Genomic DNA, 21371 nt, shown 5'->3' with positions numbered 1-21371 from the left:
ACGCCAATCCAAAAGCTAGTCATTTGAAAGTAAGTAACACCAACATTAATTGGCCTTTGTTTCGGTCTGATGTCCTCATGTCGAGACATGGTGCAAGATTCAAATTTGAGTTACCTAAAAAGTCTGTTACCGTCCGTGTGTAACGTGGAAATCATGTACAGGTATTTGTTTATGGTTGTTACACATGATTTGGTGTGAGTGAAAATATGCGTTAGTTGTCCACTGGGCGGCGCATGCGCGTAGTTAATCCTTCTTCGCTTAACCGGAATTGCAGTTGCAGCGCCCGAAATTCAGGATGGCGTTCGGTCAAGCGTAACTAAGTATAATTCTGGCCATTCAAAATGGTAAATGTTGTCCATTTCATTCTCTCGTTTTCCTGACTGCTTCTTCCGTTACCGGGCCAGGGTCGTTAGGTCTGTAGTGTATGTTTGCACATGCTCTAAAGAGTAAATGTGGTTGTGTTGAAAGACAATTTTCGTGTTCATTTTGTAGTTTTCAGAGAGTTTCGTGCTTGTGGCTACGTTGCGCTACCGATGCTGATGTAAAGTCTCATGGTTCAACCAGTAAGGAAAAAAAACACAGAATAAACCAATTTAAAGCTCATTCAGGCTATGCTTCATCTTTCCATCGAAGTGGGGGGAAGCTGGGAAAAAACAGAATTTTAGAAGGCAGCAAATGTGTCGTAGGACACATTTGCAGTGCAAATGTGTCCAGTTGTGTGCAGTTAAGAGAATCCATTTTCAGAATTGCATAGACTTACAATGCGGGGCCGTCATTCATTTATCCATCCAATTTCTCCCACTTAGCTGGGGTCGGAAAGCAAAGCAGAGAAGACTGCCTTCTTTCCTTCCCCTCCTCAAGCATGCAGTTTCATTTCAGCAGGCGTTAAGTCCCTCCAAAAATGTTTGTGTGGGTTGGTCATGCACGCACTCAAACAGGAGGTGGCAACAACGTTCTTCGATAACAGATTGCCGCGGCTTCTTTCGCCTTCAAGGTTGCTTTAATTGCAAAACTAAGAACCACTAGTTTACCCGGCCAATCAAATCAGCATTAAACTGTGTATGCTGTTGCCTTGTTAATGCAAAATAACACCGTTCAGTGTTCTTGAATGTTTTTGTATGTAAACGTTGAAACTATATCATTTCATTTTGTCATCACTTTAATACTTCAGAGTGCCCTTATATTTTCTGCAAGAGCAATATATAGCTTGTCTGATTGTGCCCCAAGGCGCTCATTTGCAATTATCATTTACAGGTGACATATTTAGACATTTAAACTGTTTTGTTTTAGCATCCATCCATAGGATAATAATGTGCTGAAATGAGACTGTAGCCTCTGATGCTGGAGGGGCGCCTTGCAGTCGCACACATCTTCAGTCAATATTGATTCCATGCCAATCCAGATCTGTGCAAAATTAAGTTAAATGAACCACACATGCCTTTAGATTTACACAAGGGACAGAAGAAAGGCCATTTCTTGGGGAAATATGCTACATACATTCCCTGACGTTTTGTTTTCACCCCGTTAAACTACAAAATAGATCTCACTGGAAGGTCTGAACCAGTACTTTGCACGTTTCCAGAATTTGTCTGGGTTCTGTCAAACCACCTTCCCCCCCAGAACGCAATCTTGGGTTCAGTAAAGAACACGTCCATTGGTACAAGCAAACAGCTGTGCTGCTTTTCAGTCAACCCCTTGATTGTCTGGTGATCGGTCCAGGATGAACCTAATCCAAATAGGACAAAAACAGGATGGGGTAAGAAATTTACATAACCAATGGCGACCCATAAAAAGTAACTGGATCGATCCGTTTTGCAAACAGTAAAAACGTAACCCAATTTTCTCGATACAACTTCAACATTCATTTTGAGACCCAATTCCACAATGGAAGCTCAGTTTCAGATTTTACAGATATGTGCAGTTGATATTGGGTGCACCATTCTACAAGTTGAGATGGCATGGTAAGCAAATGTTTATAGTTAAACAGTACAATTAGGCAGCTGCCACACAGAAGAGTCCCTGAAGGAGCCATTATGGTCTGTTGAGCATGGCGTCTTACCAGCTTAGGCGGTCAACTCCACACATGATGCACAGAGACACTCATGCCTCGGTGCATTACAAATGAATAGTTGGGATCCATTATTGATATGAACATCAGCTGACTACACAGTATAGTTTTGAAAGTGTGTAGATATGCACTTGCATTTGAAAAGCTTCAATTGGCTTTCAGCGTCAGAAATAATTGATCACTAAAGAAATGCATTCACTTTTTATTCATTTGTTTACATCTTATGCACAGCAGATACAGAGACAAACATGTTTCTAAACCACAAACTAAATTTCTCCCCTCCATTCCTGCTTGCCCGTTTGTAGTCCAGTTTCACATTCTGAAAGATCGTTTCACAGCAATCTCATTTTAGCAGACCGGCACACGCCATGTTCAGAATACTTCCATTTGGGGGGGGGGGGGGGGGGTGGAAAGACACCCAATCCCCATTTAAACAAATTGCACTTTTCTTCCTCTAAAACTATTTTAACAGGATTACAGGAACAAAAATGAACACTGAAAACACAACTAAACATTCAACATGTTCATTTAAGTTGCACAAAAATGCATATATTTATATACACACTACACAAAAAGTACAAAAATACTTGTACTTTATTCTGGTCAAATAATGACAGGATCACACGGACTGGGATTGTCAGAACACAGCGTTACCTTCACAAGGTCCATGCGAGATAAGCCATTGAACAGAGGAAAGACGAGGAGCTACAGGGAGGCAAAACATTTCACTGCCCAGACCAAGGTAAAGAGGCAACACAAACTAAGATACGCAGAACTCTGTTCTAAATTCATGCCAAAAAGACTTGAACATGCAATGACTTGACACTTGAGGTCAGGGGGAAGATCTTTACAACTTCACGATGTTAATTTTCCTCAGCAACAATGATCCACGAGCTTGGACTCGTTCACAAAAGGTTCCTGCAAGTGCTAAGATGTACCACAAAAAGGGGCCACATGGAGATTGTCAACAGCAAATTGGTTTTCTACTCCGACTGCCCCCCAGCGACAATTGGCGGAGATATAAATACTGTTAACTAATGCACATTTGTCCATTAAATAAACCTGATTAAATTAACGAGCTTGGCAAACCTCACTTCAACTGGACAAAGGTGTGGTTTCCAGACACCTGCAGGTTAAGAAAAAAAAAATAGTCTAAGAAACAGTTCATGTACACATTGGATGGTGCACAACCATCTTCAATTTAGCTGTGCTCAAAGTTCGTGTCCATGAAGAAAATCTTAAAACTGAAACCCATACTTTTGTTGCATCCTTTATAGACTCTTGCTCAATCCGCTTTAATGCCAGTCACTTGTAGCTCATCGTAAATTTGGTTTGACACATTTAAGTCAATCGCGTTGTTACCGTTTGCGCAAGATCAGTTTGGCAGTTGCAGAAAGGTGGATTGTGCAGTCTACACACTGTTTGACCAAAGATTACTCACCAAGTATCTAACAAAACTGGCGGGACTTCCATCCAGGCTGGGAAGTCTCTGAAGGAGTCGGGTACCAGCGCATCTGAAGGCACACAAACAGTCATGACCACAATGAGGTGCTTCAACACATAATTCCAAGATTTCCCCCCCCCCCACCCTCTCCTTTTAAAGTAGAACAGTCTTTCATTTAGCTGAGCACAACTCTGCAGCACCAAAAGTAAACAGAGATCAAGCTCTCCATTTAAACATTTTCCAAATACGAATATACTGCAACGCCTCCGTTACAGAAGCCACGACACCCTTATGGTCAGGAGGTTAGCAATTTGGCTACAACTCAATGATGGGAGTCGAATACTCCGGCAATTTCTATAATCTCGGATTCCAATTAGAAAACCTCCCTTTGCCCATGCGCCCGCACACATTTTGGCTACATTCGGTCAGCCAAGCAAATACCTTAGACTTAAGTGGCCAGCAAAAGAGCCTATGTCATACATAGGGCTTTGTGATGCAGAACTCCCTTCCCTTGTGCTCAATCAAGTGGAACTGGCACACAATGAATTGGAAATGACTAAAAAGCAGATATGGCATTTTGCTTGAACGGTTTGTCAACAGGATTAGATAACTACAGCGTACATGCCACTTCAAGTATTGGATTTTTTTAACTGCATCTTTTGGACATTGGCCAGGAAAACGGGGAGCTTGATTTTTTTAGAAAACGTTAGACCAGGGGTGCCCATACTGTTTTGACCGAAGAGCTACTTTTCAATCAACCAACCTCCCATGATCAACCAGTTACCACACACGTGCGCATTCCATGATGAGCAATAGCCGACGCCGAGGCATGCTACGCACTTTGTTGGCCTATTAACTATCGTAGCTCACGCGTACCGTTTTCAAATGCTTCTCTCGGCCCTCCAGACTCGCATTCTTTGCTCCTCCCCGCGGTTAATTGTACAAAATAAACGATAAAAAATAACGATAAAAGATACAGAGCAACAACTCTGATCACAAGCTGCAGACTGCTGAGCATGAACAACTTCCGGTGACGTGTAACTGCGTAGGTTAAAAATGACCTGCTTTACTTTTTGTGAAAGTGAGATGGATAGAATTATGTGGGTGCAGTGTGCATTAACACAAAAATATTACTAACAAGCAGATACTACTCCCCCCCCCCCCCCCCCCCCCCCCGGATCGACTTGGGACCAGTCCTTGATCTACTGGTCGATCGCAATCAACGTAATGGGCACCCCTGCGTTTTACGCCACTTCAGCCACTTGATTAGACTTGACACAGGTCTGGTTGCCAACTTTCATAAATGAAAATAAGGGGCACCCACCATGGCATCTCGTGGCTATGGCCCCCACAGGTGTGGCCCCTGTGGGATGGAGCGACCGCAACAGTGTTACATTTTTATTACAGTTGTTTTAAGTGGGTGTGAGCAGCTACGTTGTGCATCTCCACTCCAGGCAACTGTGACAGCAGCAGCAGCCAGGTACACACAAGACTATAGTAGGGCTCCCACATATCACGCCATGACAATTTCATTGACATGAATATTGTGTTGCATTTTGCCCTTTGCTGTCAGATTTGGTGTACGAGTGACATTTGTATTGGACAAACGAAAATACGATACAAAATTGGGTCATGCATTGGTTCAATACAGGCCATGACATCAACTGACCAATTCAGGAGTGATTCTGTATTTTACAGGATGGTTGGCAACCTTAGGTTAAGCGTGCAGAACTTAATTTAACAGCGCCATGTCAGATGGGTCTTCATTAATAATACAAATACGTTTTAGTCTTATAGTTACACCTATACTATAGTTTATAGATTGGTGAGAAAACTATATACTTTTGTCAAAGAGCAGAGTGAAGTTGTGAGTATCCGTTGCAGTGTTTGACAATTCGCATGTAAAACGAGAGAATCTGAGATGAACATCTTACGAGGAATCGTGCAAGGTAGAAGAGAGACACACACCGGCTGGTCCCTCACCTGGGCGTGGAGGGCTGCGGCAGCAGCGGCCGCCGCAGGATAAGTGAAGGCCGCATGAGGGAGGCCGGGGGTCAGCTCTGTTGTGTACAGTGGGTAAGGGGTCCATGCATCCGGGGAGGCTGGGATCAGTGCTGCCCCTGTCAGGTCATCTGAGGATATAATGGCGCATATTGAAACAACACCGATTCATTAATCATGGAAAGTTGACATTGTTACAGTAGCTGCCCATCCTATAACCACTAAATGACTTTCAACCAATAATCTTCCTCAAGTAAAATACACCATTTGACCAAATATGTCGTCCACTAGCATGTGTGAACCCATTAAGAGGAATGCTGGTCAGAAAAGTTAATGACAACCGGAAAGAAGCAAAGCGGCTGGAGAATTGAGACGCATGCATGTGCAGAGTGTGTTAGATTTGTTCAATTGAGTTTGATGTCAGTATTTCCGCACCAACAAATTTATTTTGGCACTGCCCACGTGAGGGAATGCGAGTCTAGAGGGGTGCAGCCGTTCAACTTACATGGGTCCCGTGCAATGAAGTGTGCTCCTAGAGCAGGGTGGATATTTGTGGGGTTCGGTGTGGCCATCAGCTTACTCTTTGCCATCTTCGTGTTGGCTTTAGCAAACTCTAAGCGCAGGGTCTGTGGGCTTTCTGGGTCAAAACGGATACCCTGAAGGAGAGACGGAGGGGGACATTGGATCGTAAGGGAGGTGGGCTGAGATCGGGGGAGGGGGCCCGTGTTATGTCTCGCACCGTCTCCTTTCCTACAGCCATGTTTCAATACTCAGGATGTGTCCTTCAAATATCCTTTTAGCCCTGCACTGTTCTGACTGGAGAAGACACCCAATTCCTCTCGACTGCGCCCACTCGAGTAGAACAGTTGAGGACCGGCTGAAGGATACAACCTGAACATATTTGCAAATTACGCTTGCATCTCTTCTTCCTCGGGATGAAACCGGAAACTCGAGCGACTGGATTGGATCCAGCCACGTCAAGCCAAGAGGAGGAGAGAGACGAGGAAAGGGACGGTGACGAGACCAAGTGGCAGTTTTGGGGTGGTTTTACCTTGCTTGTGTTTTTGTGCCCTAAGCGCTGTGCCCACATGCAAGTGAGAAGTATTTTGGAGTGCGTTTGTGCACGCGCCATCTGGTGTGTCTAAAAGGTGATGCTCATAAGGAAGGCTAAGCTAAAAGTGTATGTGTGTTAGACACTGCCATTGTGGCCTACTGGTGACAAAAATAAGATTACACTACTGAAGATGTGTTCAAATAACACTCAACGTGGCTATAGAACAAGTATAGTAAAGCAGTGATATGCAAAATTAGGAAAGCTACACCAGACTAAAAATGTGTATGTGTATCAAGGTCAAAGTAAACTACCGTAATGCTACAGGATTCTCCCATCTTTCCAATAAAGTCCCTGCCATTGAATTATGAAAAGACAGAAAGAGTTGACTTGGTGGAAAATTGACGGGAAAGGATCTTCAAAACACTCCCTTATTTTGGATTTATGTTAGAGGGGGGGGGAAAAAAAAAGATTTGAAAGGGGGTCGAGAAATATTGAGAATACTTGCATTTAGAGCATTTTTTGCTGCTTCAGCTCCAGATCGACTGTCAAAGGTTACAAACCCGACTGGCTGGAAGACAAAAATACTGAGGGTGTCAAGCACACATTTTACATTAAAAAAAAAATCCAAGTGGGAAAAGGAATTGAGACACTATGTATCGTAATGATTCATCCCACCATTGACATGAAGAGTCCGTCCACAAATTTTAGCAACAACAGAGTGAGACTCACCTGTTTTGATGTTAACTTAATCAGTGACCCTTCATAACCCTGTGGAGAAGAAAGACAGCCAATTATCCACCGTGGAGTCACATGCAAGGAATTCAGGCATGAACACAGCTCGCCGAAGGAAGAGAGACCTGCTTCTGTGAGCCCTCAGCTGGAGATCAGTTGGCAGCCAACATGGCTCCCTTTGCAATTGTTGTTATGCTAACATTACGACTACTTTTTAACCCCCCCAAAAATACAGTGTGCTTGCTACTTTTTTAAACGCATTTACGTAATTGGAGAAAAATAAAATTGAGTCTTGACTGGCATTCCTATGTGAAGAATTTGTTGCTCAAGATCCTTCACAGACAACAGCTTAACAGGCCATTTTTATTAAAGCTAAAAAGATACCTGCAATCAATCAAATGAAATCCCATACTTAAAAGCAAAAACACTCCTTGCACGCAACCTTTCAGCGGTAGGCACGCAGCAACAATTTCAGAGCAGCGACTGTAACAAAACGCCAGCCATTTCAAAATGCTTAAGCACTATGAGGGAAAAACTTTCCCTTTTCGGTGGGCAAGTTGGGTCACACAGCCTTGGTTGGTCAGTGGTGAGGGTTACTCATTTACACATTCCTCAGGATCATCCATGTGCAAGGGATACCACTTCCAATTTGGTTCGTTAGGACACGACTGGGAGGGGTGTTTATGAACCGGAGAGCCCAGTTGAATACAGCCGTGGATGAACAATGAAGTGGCCTCATTTCCATAAATGCAAATATTTGGACTCATTAACAGTTTGATTTCAGCTCCAATGTACAAAACGGCTTGATTAAATCTTTGTTAGACTGCACATCTAGACCAGCGTTTCCCAAACGGTGAGCCAAGGCACCCATTTTCCTTTAAGTCTCCCAGCACAATGGCCACCCTCACCCCCCCCCCCCAAAAAAAAAACCAAAATATTGTTTCAATTTATATTTGGTGCAAAATGAATCACTCATGTGAAATCTGGTCCGATTTAATTGAACACAAAGGTCTACGTGCAGGAATTTTATGCAGGATGAACACTGACAACATTCCTGATCCCTTCATGGAGCAACCTGGTTGCGATATTCACTCATCTAAGCAATGTTGAAAATGAAGACAAAATATCTGAGTATTAATCACTGACCACATCCTTTCATTTAGATTTTAATGGCATGTGAATATTCATTATTTTGCAGAATCACATTTCACAGCTCCTCTAAACGTGCGACCTACCTTAAAAGGCCTGAAGAGAAGATACAGTTCCCGTGGTTTGATGTCAACTGGTAGGCCGCTGACAAAGAGTGTTCGTACCTGAAATTTGGAGACAAAGTTACAAGGCAAGATGAGATTATACAACTCCACAATTTCTCACTTGAATAGTTTTGGACAAACCATAAGTGGATTTTTTTTCCCCTCAAAAAGCCAAAATTCAAATCGGTTCCCCTCTGACGATAAACAGTAGCTGTCGAAATGTGCAGTGAGTTAGACACTTGCCAGTGTCCTCACTGTAAACATTACACATCTAACAATGTATTTAGGTGTGTTTTTTTTTTAAATGAGTTCACCACCTCAGGTTCAAAGAGTCCTTTATTGAAAATGTGCAATGCCCACTCCTCTGATCTGCAGGTTGGAAACCGAAGTACAAAACTGCTCTTTAGTTTCACAAACTGGTCACCCGTGACTCAAACTTTAGTGAAAGAACACTCATTGTGATCTCCCTAAATGAGCAAAAACCAAACAAGGCTCTCATCCTGCTGGGCGTGCACAGCTCATTGAGGGCCGATGCCGAGTGAAGCCCAGAGTGGCTGTGGAAACAAACAGTGTGCGGGGGCCCATTAGTTCTCAGCTGGTGGGGAGGCCTTGGCTACAATGGGACCGTCAGAGGAACAGCGCTGGACAACAGTTCACAGCATGACACCATTTCCTTCCTCTGACCCCTGGCCCTACACTGCCATTTTTCAGGTGCCGCAGCACCAGTTTCCTCCTTTGCAACAACCAACATGCCTGAGCAGCTGGTATCACAACCGAAGACGAAGACTGAAACTGCCGTTCGGCTTGAATATTTAAGCAAACCACAATGCATCCTCAATTTATGAGTAACAAGAATATTAAAATTGACTGTCAGGATTTTTATTTATTTAAGAGAAGAGCAAAACGGGAGCAACAAGAAGGGCCCATGCTGTGCTCACCCTCGTCATGTCTCAAGAATCAGTCCACAAATTTAGCTGGACAAAAGACTAATTATTGGAACTGGAATAAGTCATCCTGTTCACACTATGTCAAAAGGAATTTTAGCACAGACATTTGTTTTTTTTTATGCTTGAAAATAAGCTAGAGGGCGTGGGCAACCTTTTGCCCATTTGAAAGTACTTTTATTGAACGAGTTGCTCCAAATGTATACTTCAAAATTATTGACTTTATACTGTATAAAAGTTTTGTCATTTCGAATTTGAATTTTCAGCATTTCCTCAGTGTATTATGATTTTTTAGAGGGTTCCCTTTCGGAATTGTATCATTTAAAACCAGCGCCATGGTCAAGAAAGGAAACCTTAAATTTTCCGCAGACGTTTTTATATGGGTTGGTTTAATGAACAAACGGCCAGAGTGAAAGGGAAAAAGGTGAACCTGACCTCCTCCTCCAGGGATACGTTGTTCGGCTCCGGGTCCGTTTTAAGGCTCATGTTGAAGATGCCGCCGCAGCGCCGAGTGCGTGTTGGCCGTGGTGAGTTGCGGCGGCTGTGACAGTCCGGTGAAGGACGTTCAACTCGAGGTGGAACGGTGAGGCGGTGAAGACGTTGGCGGTTTGTTTTTTCTCCTTCGAAACGACGTCAATTCGCGTTTCAAAAGGAATGAATGTCCCTCTCCCCAAAAAGAAGGCGAGGAAGGGGTGGAAAAAAGGGTGTGACGGAAAAACAAACGCAGCCGCGCTAAACTAAAAGTGAGAATGTGGATTTGTGCGCCGTGCGTGAAGGTGAAAGACGGGGGAAAGAAGTGCAATAAAAAGCTCACAGCCTCTCGGCTCACATCAATGCCTTCAGCTGTGGGACTACATGTGAGCAGGAGGAACAAGTCAACTTTTCTCCTCCTCCCGCTCCGCAATTAGGTCATCAATTATGTGTGCGTCAGGGACATAATCAGGCTCCAGATCCGCCTCAGCTGTGCGAAAGAGACTCCCCACGCCCGGTCGGCCTCGCCTGGCCCCGCCCCCGTCGGCCTTCCCTCACCCGCTCAACCAATCGGCTAGCACCAAGGACAACGCCACTTTATTAGGGACACCGCCGCAGTTGGAAGATTTCTTTGGGATCTGCTCTGTTTAAAAAAATACTCAGTCTAGTCTCAAATCAGAATAAAACAACAAGCGCACCCTTCGACTGAACAAAAAAAGTGTGGAAAACTATTTTGATTGCAAGCCTTTATTTTAGATAGTCAAAGTGCAGGCAGGTGTGGGTGAATTTAAAGGTAGCGTTTTTTTGGTGTAAGTAATAAAACGTATTTTACATAGCATTTTTTATACATATTACATGAGGTAAAATTAAAAACACCTTTCAAAAAAACGTTATCTGGCTCTTAATCTGTGTCATCATTAATGTTTCGTAATTGTGATTTTGAGATGCATGTGTGCATTAGTCTATTATTTCGGGCCATTTATAACGTTGTATTATTTGGGGAAGATAGCAATGATGATAACAGGATATTTTCCAATTGCAAAATCATCATTAAAAAATAAAGAATATATTGATCCGTATTTAAACACCTAATATAATACATAATGCAGTGTATATCATAATATAAAACAAGGTGGTCGCTGTGCTTTTTTTAATTAACTGACCTGTTTGAGAATACAGGACACACATACGTGTATAAATTCCAATTTGAAACGTACGATCATACAAATATAATGCAGTCACTTTCGAGCTGTATATGTAAAAAAAAAAATAATACCGTTTTATACTATACATAAATGCTGGTCTTTCACGCAATAATTATTGCGAATGTCTGCTGGACATGAGTCTAAATATTTTCTCATATTGAGTTTGTGCGTTCTCTTTCTTAAGCACTCGCGCACACGTCAACACACGTTTAGGTTTCTGGCTATATAAAACGCAAGGCGCGGTTTGAGTTGCCGTCATTTTTGTCCCTGTGGAATAACAACAATGCCGATATGTTTTACATGGAGTAAAAGGCTTCTATCTGCGAAGTGACGCGGCCGTGGACGTGGACGTGTGCCAATGTGTTTCCTCCCAACCAGACAGCTTCCGGACTTTGTGTGGAAACAATCAGACCTGCAGGATGAGGAGGGGCCGGGAGGAGGGACGCACATGGAGTTGCTGGCCTTCTGCAAGGATCTCGTCTAAAAATAGGCAAGTCGTCTATTTAATGTTGTCGATGCGGACGAGTGCCTGTCTACTAGAAGCAGCTCGGTCTCAAATGAGAAAACACACGTGCCAAGACATATATTGCAATAAATCTCTCGTGGAAGCCGCTAATATAATTTTGTCATGCAAGTACAAATGTTATATTGTATGTTCTAATGCTCAATGTCTGTCTGTTCATCCGATGAGGTATTTGGATTAAAACGTGCCTTTAAAACTACAATAATTCGCCACACGTATTGATTCACTGTCTGTTATAGATGTGCGCTGTATCTTTCTGAGATGTGTTTTTACCAGATTCGTTATTTATTTGACTGGGTTACGAAGTTCAAGACGTACGACTTCGTGAGGTTAGGTCGTCAAGTGGCACAAGAATGCACGTTCAGATAACGTCGTAGGTTCAATTTTTTTGGAGCCTATTGCTTTATATTTATGGCCTAGGTTGTTTTTCATAGTGTCATATTTGTAGCAGCCTACATATTGTCATTCTAGCGTTACCACAATGAAAAAAATGGAGCGCTATTAACTTGAAGAAAAACATTTTTTAAACTCAGAAATTCAAAGTAAATCTTATCAGGAGGGTTCTGGAGTACATTTTATTTGCACATTATATGTTTATTAAAGGGAATTACCCAGGTAACATTAACTAGTAATTATCTATTAAATATTTGTATTCTCTTCATTAGCATTTTGATTTCTACTAATAACTAAAAAAAATGGAATGGTCTTTCATTTGTATTACCATAACACTGTCTCCTCTTCTTCAACGTGGTCACAAGGGTTGAGGATCCAGTCCACAGCCTTGAAGTTAGGAGATGACCACTACTACTAGCACATGAGCCATGCATGCCTCCTTTGGATTTGTTTATACCAGGTGCAAGCGGAAGCCTCGTATACTTCCAAAATCAGGAGACCCTAAAAATATCACATTTGTTCAGTCAATAACATTGCATCGTCAAAAATAGCAAGCCATTTTCAACACTAAATTGGTCCATAATTTGTTTTTAAAAAAAACCCATAAGATTGATGTTGGAATATTGAGTCTGAGAGAAGACCGGTCATAAGTGTTCCAATACTACTTTCTCCTATGACTGTATGTCCGAACTGTGCAACTGAATATCATTAATTAAAACAGGTCAACACATTTTTACAGATTTTTATTTATTTATTTTAAATCCTTGATGCAGGTAAACTTTGCTATAATTTTATTTTTGGCGCTGATTCAGACTCAACCCTTGTTTGTTTCGCTGGTATTTTAGGTTAAGTCAAGTCAAGTCAAGTCAACAGTATTTATAGAGCACTTTCAAACAGCCATCACTGCATACAAAGTGCTGTACATGGAGCGATTTTATAAGATGATTATTAATAGTAATAATATAAAATATATGGGGCGGCCCGGTAGTCCGGTGGTTAGCACGTCGGCTTCACAGTGCAGAGGTACCGGGTTTGATTCCAGCTCCGGCCTCCCTGTGTGGAGTTTGCATGTTCTTCCCCGGCCTGCGTGGGTTTTCTCCGGGTGCTCCGGTTTCCTCCCACATTCCAAAAACATGCGTGGCAGGCTGATTGAACACTCTAAATTGTCCCTAGGTGTGAGTGTGAGTTCGAATGGTTGTTCCTTTCTGTGTGCCCTGCGATTGGCTGGCAACCGATTCAGGGTGTCCCCCGCCTACTGCCCAGAGACAGCTGGGATCGGCTCCAGCACACCCCGCGACCCTAGTGAGGATCAAGCGGCTCGGAAGATGAATAAAATATATGAATATACAGTATTTCACAGTAATATCCATCCATTTTGCGAACCGCTTAATCCTCACTAGGGTCGCGGGAGGTGCTGGAGCCTATCCCAGCCGTCTTCGGGCAGTAGGCGGGGGACACCCTGAACCAGTTGCCAGCCAATCACAGGGCACACAGAGACGAACAACCAAATATGTATAAATTAAGTGATAGGCTCAGCAACAAGGGATTTTTATTTTTTTGTGAAACATCAAAGTGCTAAATTACAATGCATGGTAAAATCTGTATTGCGTAATCTTTTATAGGACAAACTCAAAAACCAAATATGAATATACTGTATCTCAAAAACCTGATGTGCAAGAACAAAAGTGAAGAGATGTTAAAATCAGCGTCAAAACACGTTTTGGGACACATGAAGCCATATGCGGTTCAAATTTGCTGTTGAACCATGTCACAAAAAACAATAGTGGGTCATTTATGTGTATCTAACTGGTACCGTTTCTCATTTATCAAATAGCTCTCAGTTTCAAAAGGTCGGTGACCCTTGTACTTACATCAAGCTTAACTGTTATTATACTTTCATTTGATCATGTCAGCCTATATTCCAGTCAGTGCAATGTAGAAGTTCACTTGCTTAACATTTATTGTGACAATGATTTGTAAGTAGAATTCAGACCTGGTGTTCTTTTTTACGATCTCTGTTGAGAAATGGAGAATCAAAATCCAAGGAATGTGTACATGAGAAAATCCATCGAGATGGTCTGGAGCTGGCAGCCGTGTTGTTTGAGAATAGGAGGGAACGACATCTCTTACGCTCTGTTTGTCATTTTTGCAACACTCGCAACATATGAAAAATTCAATCTCCTGCGGTACCATCATGAATTTATTCAACAACTACAATTTGCACAGTGTACAGAGCGGAAGTTTTAATGTGAGAGAGGGCCACCGCAGGTAAGACTGACAAAAAGTTGAAGCTAAAATCACACCATAATTGTTTGCTGTAAACACTGGTGGTTCGATATGATTTTATAGCGTGTGGAAGTAGTCATATTAAAAATGATTACCGTAATATTCATTTGAAAGTTTCACACAAACTATAATGGTGCCTTGACTTCACTGAAAACAATTTGGAGTGCTGTTTATTTTACTATTTACTGTCCTCCCCAATTGACATAAATGGCTATGCAATTAATTTGTTGTCAACAAAAAAAACATTCATTCATTTTTTGATCCACTTGATCCTCACAAGGGTCGCGGGTGGTGCTGGAGCCTATCCCAGCTTTCTTCGGGCAGTAGGCGGGCGACAGTCTGAACAGGTTGCCTACCAATCGCAGGGCCTACAGAGACAAACAACCATCCGCGCTTACACCCCGGGACAATTTAGAGTGTTTCATTAACCTGCTATGCGGGACAATTTAGAGTGTTCCATTAACCTGCTATGCATGTTTTTGGAATGTGGAAGGAACACGGAGAAAAACCCACGCAGGTACGGGAAGAACTTGCAAACTCCACACAGGGAGGCCGGAGCCGGAATCGAACCCTGCACCTCTGCACAATGAGGCTGACATGCTAACCAGTCGCCCACCAGGCCGCCCTCACAATAAGTCATTCTCTAAATTGTGTGTTGGATAAAATGTTCCTTTTTTTGGGGGGGGGGGGTTGTAAGTCTTCTGCATCATTGTTACCATGACATTGTCTTAGTGGAAATTGTGAATCACAGTTGTGTGTGTCATTTGCAACAGTGCAGTGTGGAAGAAGTATCGGTAGAGTACTAAACTTTTTTTTTTGTCGGCGGCCTTGACTAAACATTGTTTTGTGTGGCTGAACCCCTTGCACTTTAGCGTATGTCTTATTTATGTGCCTCTTCTCCATGAGCTGTTTGACGTCATTGAAGGCAAAAGTCAGTCGTCTGTGGTTTGTTGGCGCTGGAGCTTTGCACGATGAAGACTTCCGCAACAGAAACTATGGAGACACACTGGAGACATTACGCATCTAATCATCACAGCATTTTTTTTTTTTTTTTAAATACAGTCGAGCATTAGGTCCACAGACACTTTCTAGAATATAAAGGCTTTGTAAAAAAATTCAGAGGCACAGTAATAGATCTTAGTTTTGTTTGTCATCATCAGATATGTATTGTTGAACAGTATTGTTTTGTATTGAACAGTTTTGAATAAGATCTGTTTTCTTCTGGATTTAATATTGCAAAGCATATTGACTGATCGTCTGCTATTTATGCGGGACCTGTGAGCAGAGGTATCTCGTCTACAAGTATTTCAAGAGAAAATGTGCTTTAAATAAATCGCTCATGTGAGTTTTTTGGCTATGAAAAGCGTCACTTTCAAATTTTGCCAAATACACACTTACGCCATGCTATTTATTTTCTACTTAACAGCACAACACAACTATTTTTTTGTAATTTTCAAACTTTTTTTTGCACCTAATCTGAATGGGTCCTTGATTTTTCGGTCCAAGTTTTCTTATATAGTAATGACAATAATATAATAACAACAATAAAACCATGTGATATACTAATATATTTTGTAGTGAATTAGGGGTTTTAGGTTCAGCAACAGATGTTTTTTTTTTTTTTATCATAGCATATCCGCATCGGGCAAGCTTTTCCAGGTCAAATTTAAAAACAATAAAATATCGCAAGAACCTGACGTGTTAAATGAAAAAAAGTGAAGCCATTCACAAAAATATTGCGGGACGCCTCAAGATATCGCTGATTAAAATTAGCTATTGACCATTTTAGTGAGAACATTGCCGATACAAAAAAAAAAAGCAAAACCATGAAAAATATATGCCCTTCATTGTATCCACTGGCTTATCAAAAGGGTGCAGGAGCATTAAACCAGACCCCCCCCCCACAGACACGTACACACACACACACCACCAGCAGAAGCTCCTTTCAGCCAAACACCTGACCCAAGTCAACAGTGTAGAGTTTGAGAAGCTCTGGATAAGGCTCATGTTTTATTTGTGAGAAGCGGGCCCATTGTCCCAGAAGTCACCTCACACAGCACTCTTCCTCTTCACGCCACACTGAGCTTGTCCCGCTGCGTTAGCGTCACATGCTGCTAAAGCACTTAGCTAGTGTTCCCCACGTCCTCTGCGGTATGGCCAAACATCCATTTGGAAGTCCTGGGAAACTTTGAAGCTTTTCACCCAAACATGGAGCGAGGGAGGCCTGGGACACATTACGGATCGTTGGGCCAATTGCTGTGCCGATAAGTCGCTTTCCTCATGAATACATTAAAGCTGATCAGGGGACACATGGAAGGCTCGGAGACTGAGACTCTGAGCTCTCGGATTCCTGCTGACTCATAGAAAGGCTTTTCACCGTCAATACTCGGATTGTTGCGTCTATCCATTTGGTTGCCGCGTTTTATAAGGCGGTCGTTGAGCGACCGCTTGTCAGATGCTGTCACACCTCCTGTGAGAAGCAACGAGGACAGAGGAAGGGCGACTTCTGCTTGAAATCAATGGATCTCACACTCTATAGATGCAAATAGTCCTCCTGGAGGTGGTTATCTCTGTGCATGCAATGCAAGATGGAAGTGTGGAACTGCCACTGTGGCGTTAACAGTTTTGACTGGGCTGTGTCATTCGAACGGCTTGGAAAAATTGTCAGCCAAATGCTAAAAACATTTTCCCATAATGCCACGGGGTATTGCCACAACTGCATATACGGAAGTCAATAACCCGACACAATAAGTCAGCGTCACTCAAAAGAAGAAGGACATGGGGGAGAATGGTGGCAAAAATTGGTGAGGTGCAATTTTGGTTCAGAAACTTTGGACAATAGACAGCATGCCACATCAAACTATGACAAAAGATCAGCAGATAGTACCGTGTTCGTGGAGCACTTTTGGTCAAGCGTGGCGACTGTTCCACCAGATGGCTTGAATAACAATTTCATGCTTTGCTCTATTTAAAGTAGCTTTCTAACTGTCATCTTCTGTTACGGGATGAGCGGCGTGAGGGCCTGTTTGCAGGAGCCATCCTTTCAATAAATGATTTATTTCAAGTGACTCATTCCAACACTCAGTTAATTTTAACAGATGTCATTAATAGTTGGACAGTTTATGATTCCGAGCACAATTGCTGGCTTTTTAAACAGTTCTAATCCCGAGTGAAAGCGCGGACCTTTCCATTCCTCGGCATATCTCAACCAAAATGGCTGAGACACATCACGTCATACATAGTCTAGATCTGTTGGTACAGGTTTCTTGTTGGCACTTTACTGTGTCAAACCAATTTTCTTCAAGGTCGGACTTATCTTTGTTCCATGTTACAGCCAAGACACGAATGATTTTGAATGCTCTGTAAAGTGTCGTGACTATTTTACCTTTGACTAAAAGTATTTATGCCACATCTGATGTCAGTCTGGAAACAACGACAAAACTTGAAGCAAGTGACCCGACATGATCACAACCAGCCTGTGGACACCGGTCGGACTTTACCACTTCCTTCTTGGCCTACATATGCGCACCGCTAAGCCGGACGGGTAACAAAGCCGTGGCAGTCGAGGAAGTGAGATGGTGACTGTCAGAAAGGAGTTCAAGAAATGTCAAACAGTTTACGGGTGAGGTTGCACATCGCGGATGATGTCAATTTCTGCGCACGTCGGCATGAATCGTTTGTACAGAAAAGACTCACCTCAACTATGTATTCCATCTATCATTTGCTAGCGAGACCCTGACAACAGTGAGTCATCACTAAGAGTACTTTTTTCCCTCTCTAATTATTATTACAAGGCAACAAAACCACAGACCAGGAAAATTGGTCACCCAACGTTCGAGTGTGTCTTTCAAACTGTTTGCAAACTAGAAAGCGAAGCACATTTATGGACCTTTGGAGAAAATAATGTGACCGATGCGCTTTGTCCTTGATCTTGTAACTTGTGGAACATAATAAACATTCAAGTATTTCCTTTGCTGAGAAACCACTCCCACCACTCAGAACTATTTAAGAGGAAATGCTGCAGAAAAAGATCCGCCGGGACAATCTAAATAGATACGATTTTCTCATGACGGGAAACTTGTCCTTCCACTGAGATTTACAGTACCACAACATGGGAGAACAATCTACATGTAAATATCACCTGTTTTAAGAGACTTAAAATGAAAACCAAACATTTCTGAGCTGCGTCATCCCTTCGTCTCATCGAGTAACTTGGTGAAAATAAACCCACTCACTACATCCTGCCGAAGCAAAACAGACTCCGCTTCCTGTTTATTTATGTCATATAGGACACAGAGGGTTGTGCCGTTGAAACCAAAGGGCAGCAGAATCCCAGCAAGCAGAGAGCGGAGGCATGTGAGACTGCTCGAAGCTTCTCTGGGGGACGTTCAGTGGGTGGGAAAAGTCAAAATGAGAGAAAACAACATAATGATGCGGAGGAGGCGGAAAGGAGCATAATTAACCAGGGAAATGGTCGTGGAACCGAGAACCAGATTAGATGTCACAGTTACGGTATCTGATACATTTGCAACTTGATGCTGGAAGGACATTTCTGCGTTTGTGTTTGTATGTTTAGATCATTTGTCTGTAGATTGGCTGATAGACAGACTGGCAGTACCAGTACTGTACTGCGTTCCAGAGGAAGAACAAATACAATCATTTGTTTTTTATTGCTCTTTGTCTAAAAGTTTGTTATCACTACTCTCTCCGCAGAATCGAGCTAATATCCGATTTGTTTTGCGTTCTCGTGTAAGAGAGGGATCTTGGACTGGGATGGTCGATGTCGATCGCAGGGACAGGAAGCGCGCCGCCACTGACGACGGACTGGGCTTGTGGGCTCGTGCAAATCTCACTGATGTTTGGACACTTTGGCTCAGCGGACAGTTGTGCACACGTTCAGTTGTTTGGGCAGAAGTTGTGGAATGTAAACCAGCCGCCACCCACTTGTAAACACAGGGCTTCATAACAACCGTCAAATAGTTTTGGAGCCTAATCAACATCAGTTGAGTACGAAGAAAACTCATGTTAAATTCCACATCTTCATGTAGCCAAATTTGCCGTCATGACTTGGATGCAAATCAACAATAGCACTGTCATCCTGCTGCTGCTGGATGATTATTATTATTATTATATATTTTTTTCTTTTTACTGGAGTGATTTATTAACCCTACTTGCATTTTGCCAACACAAACTGGGGCCTCGTGTTGTGTTAGCGTAACATGAAGATGCTCGAACATACTGTACATACAATCAAAATCTCTGTTCAGCGGAGATAACTGATTGACCCCGACAGAGTGTTATTCATTTAACAGTATGTTTATATTTGTGCAATTTTAGGTCCCGGTTCTAAAAACACAATAATAAATCTAATATAATAAACCAAATTTGTCTCTCTTGTTCAACTAGGAATTGTAATTCCCTTTGGAAATGATGTGTAAAGCCTCAGAAACGTTTCATCAATGCTTTTATCAAGTCATATGCCAAAGAAAGACTTTTCAGGTAGTAGCATGGTCAAAGACATCGGTTTAATCCAATAAAATGCATTCAAAGTGTTATGAGACAACATTATCACTTACTTCACTTTCTTGCAGAAAAATGTACAGGTACAAAGTCAAAGGCATCATAGGCTGTACCGTATTTTTTTTTTCAAAGAATATTTGGTGAAATTCTGCACCACTTTACAACAGGCACCCGAATGCACCACAATAGCTGGTTGGCAGTATTGCCGCTTGCAAGAGAGAATTTCATGATGCGAGTAGGCAGGGGGCGATTAGCGGTTTGACGGATTTGAAAAGTCAACTTTACAATATCCGCTGAAACCATTGGTTAAGATCTCTTTTCTTTTTTGAGGGCACTTTTCATCTTGGGCGTGTCCTGCTGCAATATGATTGGCCGTTGCAGAAATTGCATGAGTCTTTCAAAACAAGCCACCTTTTTTATGTTAATGAGGGCCGAGCCGCTTTTTTTCTCTCCTATGAGGCTGAGCAGAGAGAGAAGCACTTCCACCCATAGAGGAAAAGTGGGAGGGAGACAAAAATGATTTACAAACTGTGCAAACTTCAGCATACCTACACAGATGCCTTTTTGCTCCATTGATGAATGTGCACTGTCCTAATAAAAAACTAAACAACATGGCACGAGCCCAAGGACAACATCCGTAGCCCATGGGTCTGTTCAAAAAGTAGCCAGTGATAGGAAAATAAAATTAATAAAATATTAATAATCAATTATTAATAAAATAATAATAAACAAAGGGAAATGTTCAAATGAATTTATTCAAACTGAACATTGGATGTTTTTTAATTTATCAAATAGGGCTGCATGATATTGGAAAAACATGCAATGTTATTCAGATTTTGACTATAGCGACATTGATGATATGATTGTGATCATTAACAATTTATTATGATTATTTTTTTATCTAATTAAAGAAGTACATTTAGTATGTTAGTTATTCATCTTGGTGGCCAGACACAGCGCTGTGCTTAAAGCAGGACTCCGGATTGTTGCCAATATCCGGAGGTTGGTGTTTGGCGCCTCACAGAACAACATACTGAGGATTTGTAACCTCTGACATTTCTGCAATAATTTTGCATTTTACCGGATGAAGAAGAGAATGAGGTGTGTTAACCGTTGAGCTCTTGATGTCAAATGCACACATATAGAAAAATCCTTTAGTTCCGTGGGACATATACTGTACTTCATTCAGACATGTACATTAGTTGTTCATGATTAAAATGTGTTAAACTAACATGCATCTTATGAAAAAAAAAATATATATATATATATATATATATAGAGAGAGAGAGAGAGAGAGAGAGAGAGAGATAGATAGATATATATATTCAGGAGCAGAAAATTACACCAGGTGACCGGATTGTTATCATGTATTTTTAGTCTAAAGCAAAAATAATACTTAACTGCGCTTAACTTTTGGAGGCAATGGACTGATATACTGTAGATAGACAGAGAGACAGAGTCCAGACTAACATTAAGA

At 42.0% G+C, this 21371-nt stretch overlaps 1 protein-coding gene across 9 annotated transcripts; it reads right to left on the bottom strand.

Annotated features, from left to right (window-relative positions):
• Positions 1-2254: 2254 nt before the first annotated feature.
• rbpms2a (RNA binding protein, mRNA processing factor 2a) lies at positions 2255-10469 on the bottom strand. 9 transcript variants are annotated; one of them, XR_007962094.1, is made up of 9 exons: positions 9932-10469; positions 8535-8612; positions 7297-7335; positions 7073-7135; positions 6019-6169; positions 5481-5644; positions 4837-4875; positions 3510-3582; positions 2255-3194 (listed from the first exon to the last, which is right to left on the bottom strand). XR_007962094.1 is itself a non-coding variant. In XM_052063366.1 (8 exons), the coding sequence occupies exons 1-7, from the start codon at positions 9980-9982 to the stop codon at positions 3517-3519; spliced, it is 612 nt and encodes a 203-aa protein (XP_051919326.1). In that variant the 5' UTR covers positions 9983-10469; the 3' UTR covers positions 2255-3194; positions 3510-3516. The 9 variants fall into 9 exon arrangements, 5 of the variants coding, with proteins under 5 accessions (XP_051919326.1, XP_051919327.1, XP_051919329.1 ...); XR_007962096.1 differs by having other exon boundaries at positions 5496-5644; XR_007962093.1 differs by having other exon boundaries at positions 3510-4875.
• Positions 10470-21371: the final 10902 nt, after the last annotated feature.

Source organism: Hippocampus zosterae, chromosome 4 (genome assembly GCF_025434085.1).
Source record: "Hippocampus zosterae strain Florida chromosome 4, ASM2543408v3, whole genome shotgun sequence".
Lineage (NCBI taxonomy): Eukaryota > Metazoa > Chordata > Actinopteri > Syngnathiformes > Syngnathidae > Hippocampus > Hippocampus zosterae.
The sequence above is the reverse complement of the archived record's forward strand: the minus strand, read 5'-3'. Positions and strand labels throughout refer to the sequence as shown.